The following is a 12695-nucleotide window of genomic DNA, read 5'->3' on the forward strand; positions in this document are numbered from 1 at the left end:
AAAGAAAAGAAAATGGGAGAAGAAAAAATGGTGGGAGGGAGAGAGGGTGAGAGGAAGGAAGGGAATATTGCTATGTTGTTAGAATCGTATCTACAAATCACATTGAATCTGTAAAAAACTAATTAAAAATTAAAATAAAAAATTTTAAAGGTTCCTCAGCAGAGAGTGAAGAGGCAGAGTCCCAAATACATAACAATAACTACCAGCAATGATGGCATTTTTCTCAGATGCTTCCTCTGAAGTCAAGCTGCCATTCATGTCTTACAGCATTTGATAGAAAGCCAATTACCTTAATTAAGTCCTAGGAGAGCACAGGGTTGGGGGCACTGTCACTTACTAGGGCATCTCTCCTCTTCCTCTGTTGGCTGCTCCTTCTCTGGCTTGGGTGGGCCTTTGATTTTATACACCAAGGTACGGAGTTTTCCTGTCCAGGAAGTATCCTCCTCTTCCTCTTCTTCTTCCTCCAAGGGAACCCCTGGGAATCCACAGAACAGAGTGAATACTCAGGTAGTACATGAAACCATCATGTGTTAAAAAGAACATCAGAAAACTCTAGTTTCTCAATAGTCTGTAACTTTCTAAAGATATTATAGGCAGTCTCCCATGCATATTTATCCTATATTATGGCTCCTGGGGAGTTTTTTAAAAAGATGATTTCTTATACACAAGAACATCAAGTGATTTTCATCCCAAAGCTTAACTTTTTCGAACCAATATCTTAAAAGGGCTCTTTTATCTATAGAAAGAAAGCATTAACACTGATGAAAAAAAGTTCATCTATTACCTATATCGCACACCCAAACAGACATGCACCAAAAATGCTGACAACTACTTAAAACCAGCAGGTCAGCAGATGTGTATCAAAGTACAGACTGCTGGCATAGAATCCCAAAGGACAGAGGTTGTTATGTCTATCTCCCATATATACACACACACACACTACAACAGCTCAAAGACAAGGGGATCAGAACCACAGCTCATCTGGGAGCAGAGAGTTGCAACTACCTAACTTGAAGTACACCGGGTGAGGTTTACAGAAAGATCAGTATTTCCCTTCTTTCTCTAAGGAACCTGATCCCTCTCTGCATCTCAACAAAGGCAGAAGCAGTTTCAGTCATCTACTTTGCCCAGGATTGTTTCTTCTCTGACCTGAGCAGTTTGGGCAGAGTCTTTCATATTTTTCCTTTTTTTATTTTTCAAAAATTTTTACTCATTTCTGATTTGAAGGAGGGGGAGAAATAAGAGATGAGAAAGTGAGTACCCAAGAACTAGTATGCCATCTCCCACCCACTACCTCACCTTCTAAAGGCCTGCAACAGCAAGAGTAGGGCCAGGCCAAAACAAGGAAGTGCCTCCTCCCAGTCTCCCAAGTGGGTGGCAGGGACCCAAGTCCTTCCGCTATCATTTGGTGCCTCTCAGGGTGCTCATCAACAGGAGAGTGGAATCAGGAGCAGAGCCAGGTCTCGATCCCAGGCACCCAGGAATGTGGGTGTCCCCAGCGGCATCGTGACTGCTATGCCAGTTGCCCGCCCTAGGCACAGACACAGCCCATTTCTCAGAAGCTCACCACAGTGAATGAGAAGGTCCTCATGGAAGTCGTACAGCTCCTCTCGGATCTCCTCTGGGCAGGGACAGTTCTCTCCCAGTTGGAAGTTAAGAAGCATGTTGATCTTTTGCAGGGGTACAAGAGAAGAATGGCTGATCGGTTCTCAATGTCAATTCAAGTGTGTGCGGGTATGTGTATGTACACACATATTCATAGAAGCAGCCAAAATTTTAAAGTAGCTTTAACTGTTTTCCAAATTTAAAGGTAACCTATATTACACAAAATTTACAGAATATCTGAAGAGCAAACTCTGATATGATTCTACCAACCAGTGATAACCTCCATTAAAATTTAATATCATCTTGACGTCACATATTTATACACAGATTGGGATCATACTCTAGATGTACTTTTGAAAACTAGATTTTTCTACTTAATTTACCTTGTATGTTTTCTTAAGCTTTTTAAGATTTTATTTATTTATTTGAGAGATAGAGTTACAGACAGAGAGAGGGAAAGAGAGAAAGTTCTTCCATCCACTGGTTCACACTCCAAATGGCTGCAATGGCCAGAGCAGAGCTGATCTGAAGCCAGGAGCTTCTTCTAGTGGGTACAGGGGCCCTAGCACTTGGGCCATCTTCTACTGCTTTCCTAGGCCATAAACAGAGAGCTGGATCAGAAGAGGAGCAGCCAGGACTAGAACCGGCACCCATATGGGATGCTTGTGTCCCAGACAGACTTAGCTTACTATGCCACAATGCCAGCCCCTCTTAACCTGTTTTTAATAGATGCTTCACATTTTACTATGATAAACTATGTGGACACAAAATTGATGATATGTTGTACATAATGTTTTCATTTTTGCTTTATAAAGTTGTTTGAAACCTTGTTTTAGTAATTTTTGTTCATATCTGACCATTTTCTTAGGATAAAGTTCTAGAAGTGAAATGACCATAACAATAGGTTTAGATGTTTCAGTGGCTTTTGATATGAATTGCCTAACTGCACTCCAGAAAGCTTACAACATTTTGCATCATTACCAGGTTTATATAAGAGGATGTATTACTTTGCCATCTCCATTATAGTAATGAGAGTTAATATGTTTTCAAACATTTTCCAGCTTAATGGGTGAAAAACGTCATATCCCTATTGCTTTAATTCACATTTAATTGGTGAGGTTGAACTTTGTTTTCTCATAAAGACAGACCTATTTTGTTTTATACATTCCAAATTTCCCATCCATGTGATTCCTCCATTTTTCTATCAGGTAATTATTTTTTAGAAATTAATTAGTGAGTACTTTGAAGTTGTCTAGATTTTTAACTCTTTGTAGTATATTCTCCAGTTGGTAAGGAGCTTTCAATTTTGCTTACAAAGTTTTTTTTTTTTTTGAGGTATAGTTTTATATTTTACAGCCAGTTTACATTATAGCTTTTTTCTCAGGGATTTTTAAAAAATTATAAATTATTTTGAAGATTATCAGACATATAGACATAAAAATTATCCCTATTTATGGGGTACCATGTGATGTCTTGTAACTTGCATACATTGTGTAATTCTAGAATAAATTTATTTACCCTTTCAAGTACTTAACTTTTTTTGTGGTCAGAACATCTAAAACTCCTATCTTCCAATTATTTCACAGAAACACATATTAACACTATTCATCTTCATTCTACTGTGCAATAGAACTCCAGAACTTCTTTCTAACTATAACCAAGGACCTGTCCAACATTTCCCAATCCTTGTTTTTGTGCCTTGATTCTCTGACAGTCTGGTCAAACTCTTGAGTTGCTTTTCAGACTATTATTTAAAATAAAACATTTAGAGTTACAAAGAGAAACAATGTTGAAGTCCATTATCAAAATCATAGAAAATAAGTTAGTAGTATAGTAATGTATGCACTTCATTCATTGTATGGAAATTCCCATAACCACTGTGAGCTTGAAGTAGCGATGGATGCAAACAGTATTCCTAAATATTGGAGCCACCATAATGTGGTAGGAAAATGCACAATTCCTGTTGGTTCTGCTGCTTACACTTCAATGAAAATAAATGTTGGCAGGGGTTAGTGGAAACGAAGCTATCATTCATTTCCCATCGAGGTTCTTGGATTCTACATTTTTCCCACAGGCCCACAACCACAATCAGTGAACATCTGGAGGCACTGAATAAACAAGTGGAGGTAATCTCGTGCACTCTGCAACCTCAGCTACAGCAACCCAAACTCCAATGAGGTATTTCCTCCAGCTCAGGATTTCCAGGTTGGAAAAAGTTACAATGTCTTATTATACCATGACCCTTATTTAACAGCACTGGAAAAAAACTTCACTTAAGGTTTTATTGCCAGTAGGTAGTGATATTGTTTGTAAAACAAATCCATGAAACACACTAAAGAAAAGTAGTTTTTCCTGGTCGTTTCAGTGTTAAGTTACAGCAATTATATCAATAACATGTACTGGGAAGTCATTTATTAGATTAAAATAAGATCTGAAGATCGAGTTTCAGCGTCAGAAAACCAGTTTCCTCACTGAAAGGTCTTTCCTTTCTTTGGGAAGCAGTGGCCTATCTGCCTGTGGGGCACAAAGATGGATTGAACTGAATTTTCTGCTGCAGGTCATGCCCCTTAACAAAGTTTCTTGGGAAGTGAAAAGCTGGCTCACTGCGCTAGGCTACTTTGCTAACAACCATGGGGCTAATCTTAGTTTTCCCTTCTTTTGTACTTTGTCATATCTCTCAAATGCTTCTTTCATTTTTCTGAATGTTCTCTGGATATGGGGTTGGCAACTTCTATTTTACCCTCAAAGGCTTATAAAAATATCATCATTTTAAAATCTCAATTCTCATGTATCCCAGTTTCCAAGTGATTCTGAATTGCTCACCTCCAGTATCAATCTAAATCTTCCACAGCTTTCAATGACAACGAATGCTTCCTTATGTTGAGAACTCTATGTGTAGATTGTTTCTAGAAGTGGATACCCTGGAGCAGTGAGTGTCCATAGGGACAGGTGAGAATCACAGCAGTTAGTGTTCCATTTTATTTCTAGACCACTCACATCAGCATTCCTTGCAAACTTGCTCAAAATGCAAATTCTTGGGCCACTAGACCTATTGAGTTAGAAACCCTGGAGGGATCAGGCAATCTGTATTAGGCCCTTCAAGTGATTCTGATGTCTACTCAAGCAGCACTGGATCAATATTTTAGGGAAGAATTTGAGTTGCAGATTTCTGAAATGACTGCTCAGAGAAATATTTAGAAGATTAAGGGAGGAGGTGATAGGGCGCTGGGGAGGGCAGAAGAGAGGGCCTGGAGGCCCAGTGGGGAAAGGAAGGGCGACAGCCAACACTGTTATTTCAGGAGCCAAGACACTGAGGACAGTGCTGGGTGCACTCTCCCAGTACTGCCTTGGTTAAAGAGATGGCAGAGAACACTTGTAAACTCTACGCATGGGTTCACTGAGAGAGGTCACAGATCATGGTGTGAGGCCAAAGCCAGCACCTTGGACACTAAAACATATGGTAGCTTCTCTAGTCCTTAAGGCATGCTTATTCTAAGACAGGCATCATGTTAGGCAGTCTAAATGAATTATCTCAAGATGGTGGACCTCACAAGAACATTGGGAGGAAGATACAAGCATTAGCCATACTTTGAAACTGTAGAGAGAGACAGAATGTGCCTAAGACCACACAGCAAGTGATGGGTGAGCCAAGTGCAAGCTCTGTGGTTTGGAGCCCGTGTTCTTGTCACCCATTATTTTGCCTTCCCATTCTTCACAAATATATAAAAGAGCCAGCATTTGCCCAGGGAAGTGGGGGAATATCCACACCCTTCACCAGTTTAAAAGAAGCCTACAACATCTGCAGAGTCTTCAATGCTGATTCTTGGGTGGCAACTGGGGAAACAGCACACTCATGAATCCGGCACAGCACACATTATATTTTCCAAGCAGCCCAAAGGGTCTTCTCATTTGCATCTAGCAAATGGATAATAATCTTTGCCTGATCTTTAGCAAGGCCAGTATCTTTCAAGTGAATCTTTTTAAATGATAAGATATATGGTTCATTTTTAAGCCAATAAAAATATCCATGTTCTATAAAATAAGTAAGAAAAAATAATTGAATAAAGTTGTAGTTGGGGCCATTAATATAAAATAGTGGTAATTAGGCTGCCAACAATATGAATAGGCTGCTTATTAAACATATATAAGAACTAAAAATCTAATTCGAGAGAGAGAAAACTAATTTCTTCACTGAAAGATCTATCTTCTCCTTTCAACACTTAGGAAGCAGTCACCCACCAGCCTACAGGGCAGAAGTGAGCAGCTGAGCTGTGAGAATAAATGGAAACTAGGATTCTACAAGACGTCCCTCCCTCAGTTAGAAGCTTCCCGCTAGATTTCAGACTTCTCGAAGAAGCCTTCCCATAGGGGTACAGACGACCACATGTACAGACTGATTCAGTCACTCTCGGAGCCCTGTTCTCCAGGCTTCACAGAGCCAGGCAAGCTTGGTTAGAGTCACAGCCACCAGGCATGGAGGCTGGGATCTGAAGATCCTGTGCCGGCTCTCAGGAGTTGGGGCACAGATTCTGTCTGTGTGTGATGGAGGGAGTGACTTCTGGAAGGGCTGGCAGACATTCTTCTGAGTGGGGGGCCCCTGCTGGTGACCACTGAATTCCAACAGTGATCTGGGCTTTGACTGATAATAGAGGGACAGGTAGGAGGGTGGAGGGGGGCAGAGGAATCCCCATCCTGTGTGCACTTTAGAGAGGATTCTCTCTCCACCCAGGATAACTGGTACACACTCCTCAGCTGGCATTAGCACAGGACCAGGGCTGTCCTATGGTGCTGCCGTGTGGTGGATCTTACCATCCCCATAGATACTGAGGTGCTCCAGACACCGTGTCTCATGGGCTCTGTTCTGTAACATTCTCGTTCCTTCACAGACCTGGGTGGAGCTCAGGAAGGGACTCTCACCTGCTCCTGTGGGGGCGACCGGAACTCCCTGGTCTTTCGGGCCGTCAGGGCTGCAGACATGTTCAGGGCCTGCATGAGCTCATTGTAGCGGAACTTCTGATTGGCCTGCAGCTTGGAGACATAAATGTCACCAAATGCCACAATGGCTTCCACTCGGTGCTGCAGCTCACAGTCACAGAGATAGCTGAGGAGCTCACACATCTGCAATGAGAGTATATATCATCTGTATGCCTCTATGATGACACTCTGTGTATGTAGGTGAAGCTGCCAGTACCTCCATTTTACAGACTGTAATGTGGAGGCTTAGGCAATTAAACGGACTCTTCCAGTGTGACAAAGTAATAAAGTAATAGAGCTATTTCTCGAATAAAAGTCAGACTGAATCCAGAGACCAGTTTGTCAGCATGAAAGCCTGTGAAACAACAGGAAAATGAACTCACTAAAGACAGAATGAACCTGCCTGGGGAGAGAGAGAACATTTCTAAGAAAACGTCTTCCAAGGAAGCCTAGTGTAAAAACCAACCCCAAACCACTCAACTGGGAACCACCTCCTTGTCTGACAATTTCCAGCCCTGGAGTATGGAGAAATCATGTTTACTCCCTTCATCATCATTCATTGTCTTTGTTGTTCTGCACTCTTTTTCTTTTTAAAAAATATTTATTTATTTATTTGAAAGGCAGAGTTACAGAGAGGCAGAGAGAGAGGGAGAGACAGAGAGGTCTTCCAGCCACTCCCCAAATAGCCTAGGCTGATCTAAAGCCAGGAGCTTCTTCTGAGTCTCCCATGGGGTGCAGGGGTCCAAGCAGTTGGGCCATCTTCCAGTGCTTTCCCAGGCCATAAACAGAGCTGGATTGGAAGTGGAACAGCTGGGACTAGAACTGGCGCCCATATGAGATGCAGGCACTGCAGGTGGCAGCTTTACTGCTATGCCACAGTGCTGGCCCCTCTGCACTGTTTTTTTAGGCTCAGTATTTTTTGAGACTGTTATTATTATTCATCACTATTGCAACTTACCCTAATAATAAACGTTTTTACCAGACATGGTGCTACACATTTCCCATACTTCAGCTCCTTTAACCCTCAATGAGTTCCCGCTGCCTTAATTAAGACGGGCGTTCCATTAATCCACCTCACTTCAGCACTTCCTGTGATTCACAGCCATTCTGCAGCGTGTCTGGGCACAGAAGACAAACGCTGCTCGTGTGTGGAAGCTCTCACCCAGCAGGACACTCTGGCACATGTGCACATCTCTGCCCCTGCCAGGTGAATCAGGACCCAAAGCCTGTGCCTGTCAGACTGGGGAGCAGAACTATGCCAGTCAATTAAAAATCACATAAGCCAATGAAATAGGAAAACTGAGTTGAATGACTAGAGCACACTTGTAAAAGGCAAGTTTAAAAAGAAAGAGCTAACGTTGGGTTCTGAGACAACTAAGAAAAACTGGGAGAAATAATAAAAATGTAGAAACATTCCATACTCAAGTTATTTTCCAATAACCTCTAAGTCAAAATGAAAACAAAAACCCTCCAAACTAGCAGTCAAAGAAGCTATATTCCTGGGGTCATGCATGGAACAGAAAGGACTCTGTATGCCGGTCAGGGGACTCAGATTAAAGAAAAGGTCTTTGCCCTACATCAGAATAACACATTTGTATGTTTTAATACAATGCTTACAATATATAGAATTTGTTATATTTCTCCTCTATGCTCAATGTTTGGATTAACTGACCACCTACCAGTCCTATGACATTGAATAAGGATGCTTCTACTGTAGGTTTCTTTACTACAGTGCATTTTATGATAGAACATATTTCATACTGTTTAGATTTTAATGTTTTAATATAAAATGAAGTCTACTGATATGGCACATTCATTAGCTAGTAAGTAGCTAAGGGGCAGCAATCAGAATCCAGGATGGCTGACCCAGGCCCACTTTATGGGACAGAGCACGTTCATCTTCATTTCTCTTCTCTCAGTGTCCAGAAGTCACCATCATCAGTGCAGTAACTGATGCTAACTTACACCTGGAAATCCTATATAAGGCAGTACTGATGGTGCCAAGGAGGAAGGCCCTAAGAGTATGACTGTCTTCCTTGGCTTCAATGGCAGCTACCTGAATACGGCTAAGCAGGTTCATGTCAGCATGGTACCCAGGGACAGCGAGCAAGTCTGTTCCTTCAGATTATTCCACAGCCACAGCTCCTCCCACTCTCTAGATAGCTGCCTCACAAATGAATGCTTTGGGCCCAGAGGCTAAGATAGAAGGGCAAACCCACCACCGGTAGGAGAAGAATCATCCCGAGGCGTTTGCTTTATTGCTGAGGGGGAGTGTTCTCATTCTGGCTTGGGGAGTCTTAGGGAGTCGGGTCCAGGTCAGGAAGTGGCACCATGCAGGAGCCGTCTCCCTGAGCACCTCTGCTACCCTTTCAGCACCAGTCACAGCCAGGCTGCGCTCTTCCTCTCCCAGTCCCTTCCCCCTGGCATGAGCTTTGCTGCCTGGAGTTACCTGCAGCTTGACGGACTCAGGCAATCGGGTCTGCAGCAGGCCTCTGACTGGAGCCTCCTTCCTGGCCTCTTTGCTGGTCTTTTCCCCAGCCTCCACTGCCTTCTCCTCTACCTGGCTCACTTCTTCCTTTTCTGCTCCCTCCTCCATGTCCGCACTGTGCTCGCCAAACACAGAGGGATCGATGAGGAGGAGGATCTGCCGAACGTCATCATCGCAAAACACACCCATGACCAGCAGGGTTCCAACGAGTTTCAGCACAGGCACAAACTGGAACTCTACAGAACCCCCAACGGGGTCTCGGATGTGGGCCCCACTGCACTGCACTGCCTCCGTCAGCATGCTCAGGGCCTTCATCTTGAGAATCTCCAAGGGAATCTCAGGGCTTTGCTTCTGGCGCTCCTCATTGGTCACGACAAAGCAAGGGGTAGAGAACTTGAAGCCAGGCTTGAGGCACGTCCTTGGGCCCACCCCAGGCAGTCCATGCCTCTTGGACTCATCGGGGTACAGGCGAATGTTCCTGGTGGTGCTGGTAATGGGGATGATATATTCGTTCTTCATCATCAGCTTCCTTTCCTTCGCATTGGCCAGGTGGATGCTGATGAGCAGGTCGTAGAAACCAGACCGCAGGAGGCCGGGGAGGTACTTGTTGTCAATGGCATGGAAGAGCTGGGAGAGGTCCACGTGACTGCACAGGGCGTAGGCTACTCGGCTGTTCCCCAGGGCACACACGGCGCTGTACAGTCTCAGTGTGTGATAATGGAACTGCATCAGGTCCTCCTGCTCACAGAGCTCCAGAATGTCCACACACCTGAGGGTGGCACAAGCAGTCAACCACACCAGGGGGAGAAGGCACAGAATTCACACAGCCACACTGAGTCCCCAGGGGTTCTACCCAGCCCTAAAGAAGGCAGAACTGGTAGAAGACAGAGGAGTCTCTGCCATACTTTCTCTTACTGGTAATCACTCCTTTCTCAGCTCTGGTCCCATCCAGCCTGATAATCCATGATATCTAACTACAGGCTCTCAAAAGCCTGCAAGACTTAGAAAGACACCACCTCACAATATGAAAGATCCCATTACTAGGGGAAACACCAAAGCCACCAAATAGAAAACATTAGGTGTTTGACTAGGTGACCCTGCCCTCTCACTGGTAGGTTGAAGTAGATCCTCCACACCTTTCCATAAAACCCTCAGAAGAGGAAGCTGAAGTTCTGCCAATCTACCATCTGCATCATCTGTGTGAGGGTACTTCGGAGGTTTGTGGCAATTGGAAGTAAAAGTTTATTTGGTGTAAAATATCTTGAAATCTATGCATAGTTTTTAATAATATGCATTTTCCACAAACATTTTGAAGACCCCACTTATAACTTCAATTGACCAGTATCCACGTGATGTTCCTGACCCTGAAGGCTCCCACCTGGAAACCAAAGCAAACATACTTGTACTCTTTCCTATCTGAGGTCAACCAGCAACATCCAATCCATGTTTTCCTTCCTGGCTTTAGAGGTCTGTTCACTTCTAAAGGTGCTGTTCCCTTACTGGAGGGGGCCCTGAGCTTGGGCTCTGGTCTCTGCTTAGATTTTTCATTATGTCTTGCTCCTTACCATGGCTCTGAGGACACTTTGGAATTGGCTTGCTTAGGTTTCTGTCTTCTCCGCTCCTTCCATGCACTAAGCTAGCCTGCTGCTGGCTCAGGTTCCAATGGGACACATGAACTGGAGCCAAGCAGGTGTCAGACACCTCCATCATCTATCCACAAAGTATTGTCTAATCAAAAAGATCAAGGGACAATAATACCCCCAACCATACATGTTATCTAATTCTTACTATGTAGAGAAGCTGTACTGGATGTCATCTAAACAGTGGCATTTTTTCCCTCCCAGCAACTCTTTGGATGGGCATTCCTCTCGGAAAATGGAAGAGAAGACTGAGGCCCAGAGTACAAGAGTCACTTACTCAAGATCACACAACCAGAAAGCAACAGTGCTGGGATGGAACACAGGACATAACCCAAGAATATCTCTTAATAAAGTGAGATCGGGGCCCTATTCTCCCCCTTCTTGTCAGAAGTAATGTATACTTAAGGGTCACTTGGTTTTTAATTCCAAGTATGGAAATGTTCCCAGATCGCAGATGTTAGGAGCTACAATTAAGGCCCAGTGGCAGGCACATCACAGTGCATCTCCAGATGTTTCTGCGTGAACAATGAAAGTGGAGAAGAGCAAGGAGAGAAACTGAGGCACTGGGGAAATCAGCATCAACCTTCCGACTGAGCAAGATACAATGAACATGCTTTCAGTTCTCTTCGGGGCTTCCCTGGTCCTGCCTCGCCTGCCTCCCCACGGCACTTCACCTGCGGGCCTGCCCATTACCTGTTCTCCTCTGGGATGTGGAGGGCCATCATCTGCAGGGGCTCCAGGCACTGCACCACCCAACCATGGCGCTCGCTCACCCGCTCCGTCTCCACCTTCAGGAAACTGTTGGGCATGCGGCTCCAGAGCACTGGCTGGATGGTCTGGACATCCAGCCGAGGTGGGCACTGAGGGACCGGGTTCTTCTCTTCACTCTTAAATATGGCCGCAGACAAGGGCATTGCATTCTAGGTAAGGTGGAAAGGCATGAGAGAGGAAAGCACACTGGCAATATGGAGATTCTCAGTTGCTGGATAATGCACCTGGCCCACGGTAACCAATACAGTTAGTATGGGTTAGAGAGAATTGTGTCCAGGGGATCTCTGCAGTCATTACCAGTATTAATTAGGACCCACATAATGGACTGTAAGAGCATTCATTCTTTAAGCACCCAAAAGAGGTTTCAGAAGGGGAAGCCGAGTCTGCATGTCCCATCCTCTGAATTTCCCAGGCAAGTGTAGGGACCCAGGGGTACATGAGAAGTGATGGCCTCCTCTTGTCTCCTGAGGCCTGAGATTTCCCCCAAACAGTAATGCTGCCTTCTCTCATCATGGCTATTACAGGAGGGGACAAATACCTTCAGCTTGCCAAGTTCAAACTGAAACAAAGATGTGCTTGTGGGTTGCAGGAAGACGGCTGGAAACACCTTGGTATTAGGCTCCACCTGGAAACAAAAACAAGCTGAGAGGTTTCCCCAGAGCTACGGAATCAGTCTCAGTTCAAAGAGGACAGCTAGCTTGCTGGTTTTTTTCCATTTCCCAGAAAATTCCCAGATATCTGATGTCTGTTCATGGGGTCTATCACTAAGATGTTCTGCACCTTAGTCACAGCGTCTACCTGGGGCTGAACGAGCTTACGTCCCTTCACTTTCTCAGCTATCTGCAGCCATCAGCTTTCTCTGCTTTTCAGGACAGTTACAGGCGAGGAGCCACAAACTCACCAGCAAATGCAATGCCTGCTATTGGCCACTGAACATGAGATACAGGTTTTTTTTTTTTTCTTTTTTTTTGACAGGCAGAGTGGACAGTGAGAGAGAGACAGAGAGAAAGGTCTTCCTTTTCCATTGGTTCACCCCCCCCAGTGGCCGCCGCGGCTGGTGTGTTGCAGCCGGCGCACCGCGCTGAACTGAAGCCAGGAGCCAGGTGCTTCTCCTGGTCTCCCATGGGGTGCAGGGCCCATACACTTGGGCCATCCTCCACTGCACTCCCTGGCCACAGCAGAGAGCTGGACTGGAAGAGGGGAAACCGGGACAGAAT

At 44.6% G+C, this 12695-nt stretch overlaps 1 protein-coding gene across 1 annotated transcript in view; it reads right to left on the minus strand.

Annotated features, from left to right (window-relative positions):
• Window positions 1–12695, minus strand: part of RYR3 (ryanodine receptor 3) — a 580573-nt gene that overhangs the window by 204219 nt on the left and 363659 nt on the right. The window contains exons 33-38 of the mRNA XM_062206624.1: window positions 12017–12103; window positions 11401–11627; window positions 9029–9836; window positions 6523–6723; window positions 1568–1670; window positions 338–475 (exon numbers count right to left, since the gene is read on the minus strand). Of these exons, the coding sequence (XP_062062608.1) occupies window positions 338–475; window positions 1568–1670; window positions 6523–6723; window positions 9029–9836; window positions 11401–11627; window positions 12017–12103 (1564 nt within the window). The remainder of the gene's footprint in view (window positions 1–337; window positions 476–1567; window positions 1671–6522; window positions 6724–9028; window positions 9837–11400; window positions 11628–12016; window positions 12104–12695) is intronic.

This window comes from Lepus europaeus, chromosome 11 (assembly GCF_033115175.1).
Source record: "Lepus europaeus isolate LE1 chromosome 11, mLepTim1.pri, whole genome shotgun sequence".
Classification (NCBI taxonomy): Eukaryota; Metazoa; Chordata; class Mammalia; order Lagomorpha; family Leporidae; genus Lepus; species Lepus europaeus.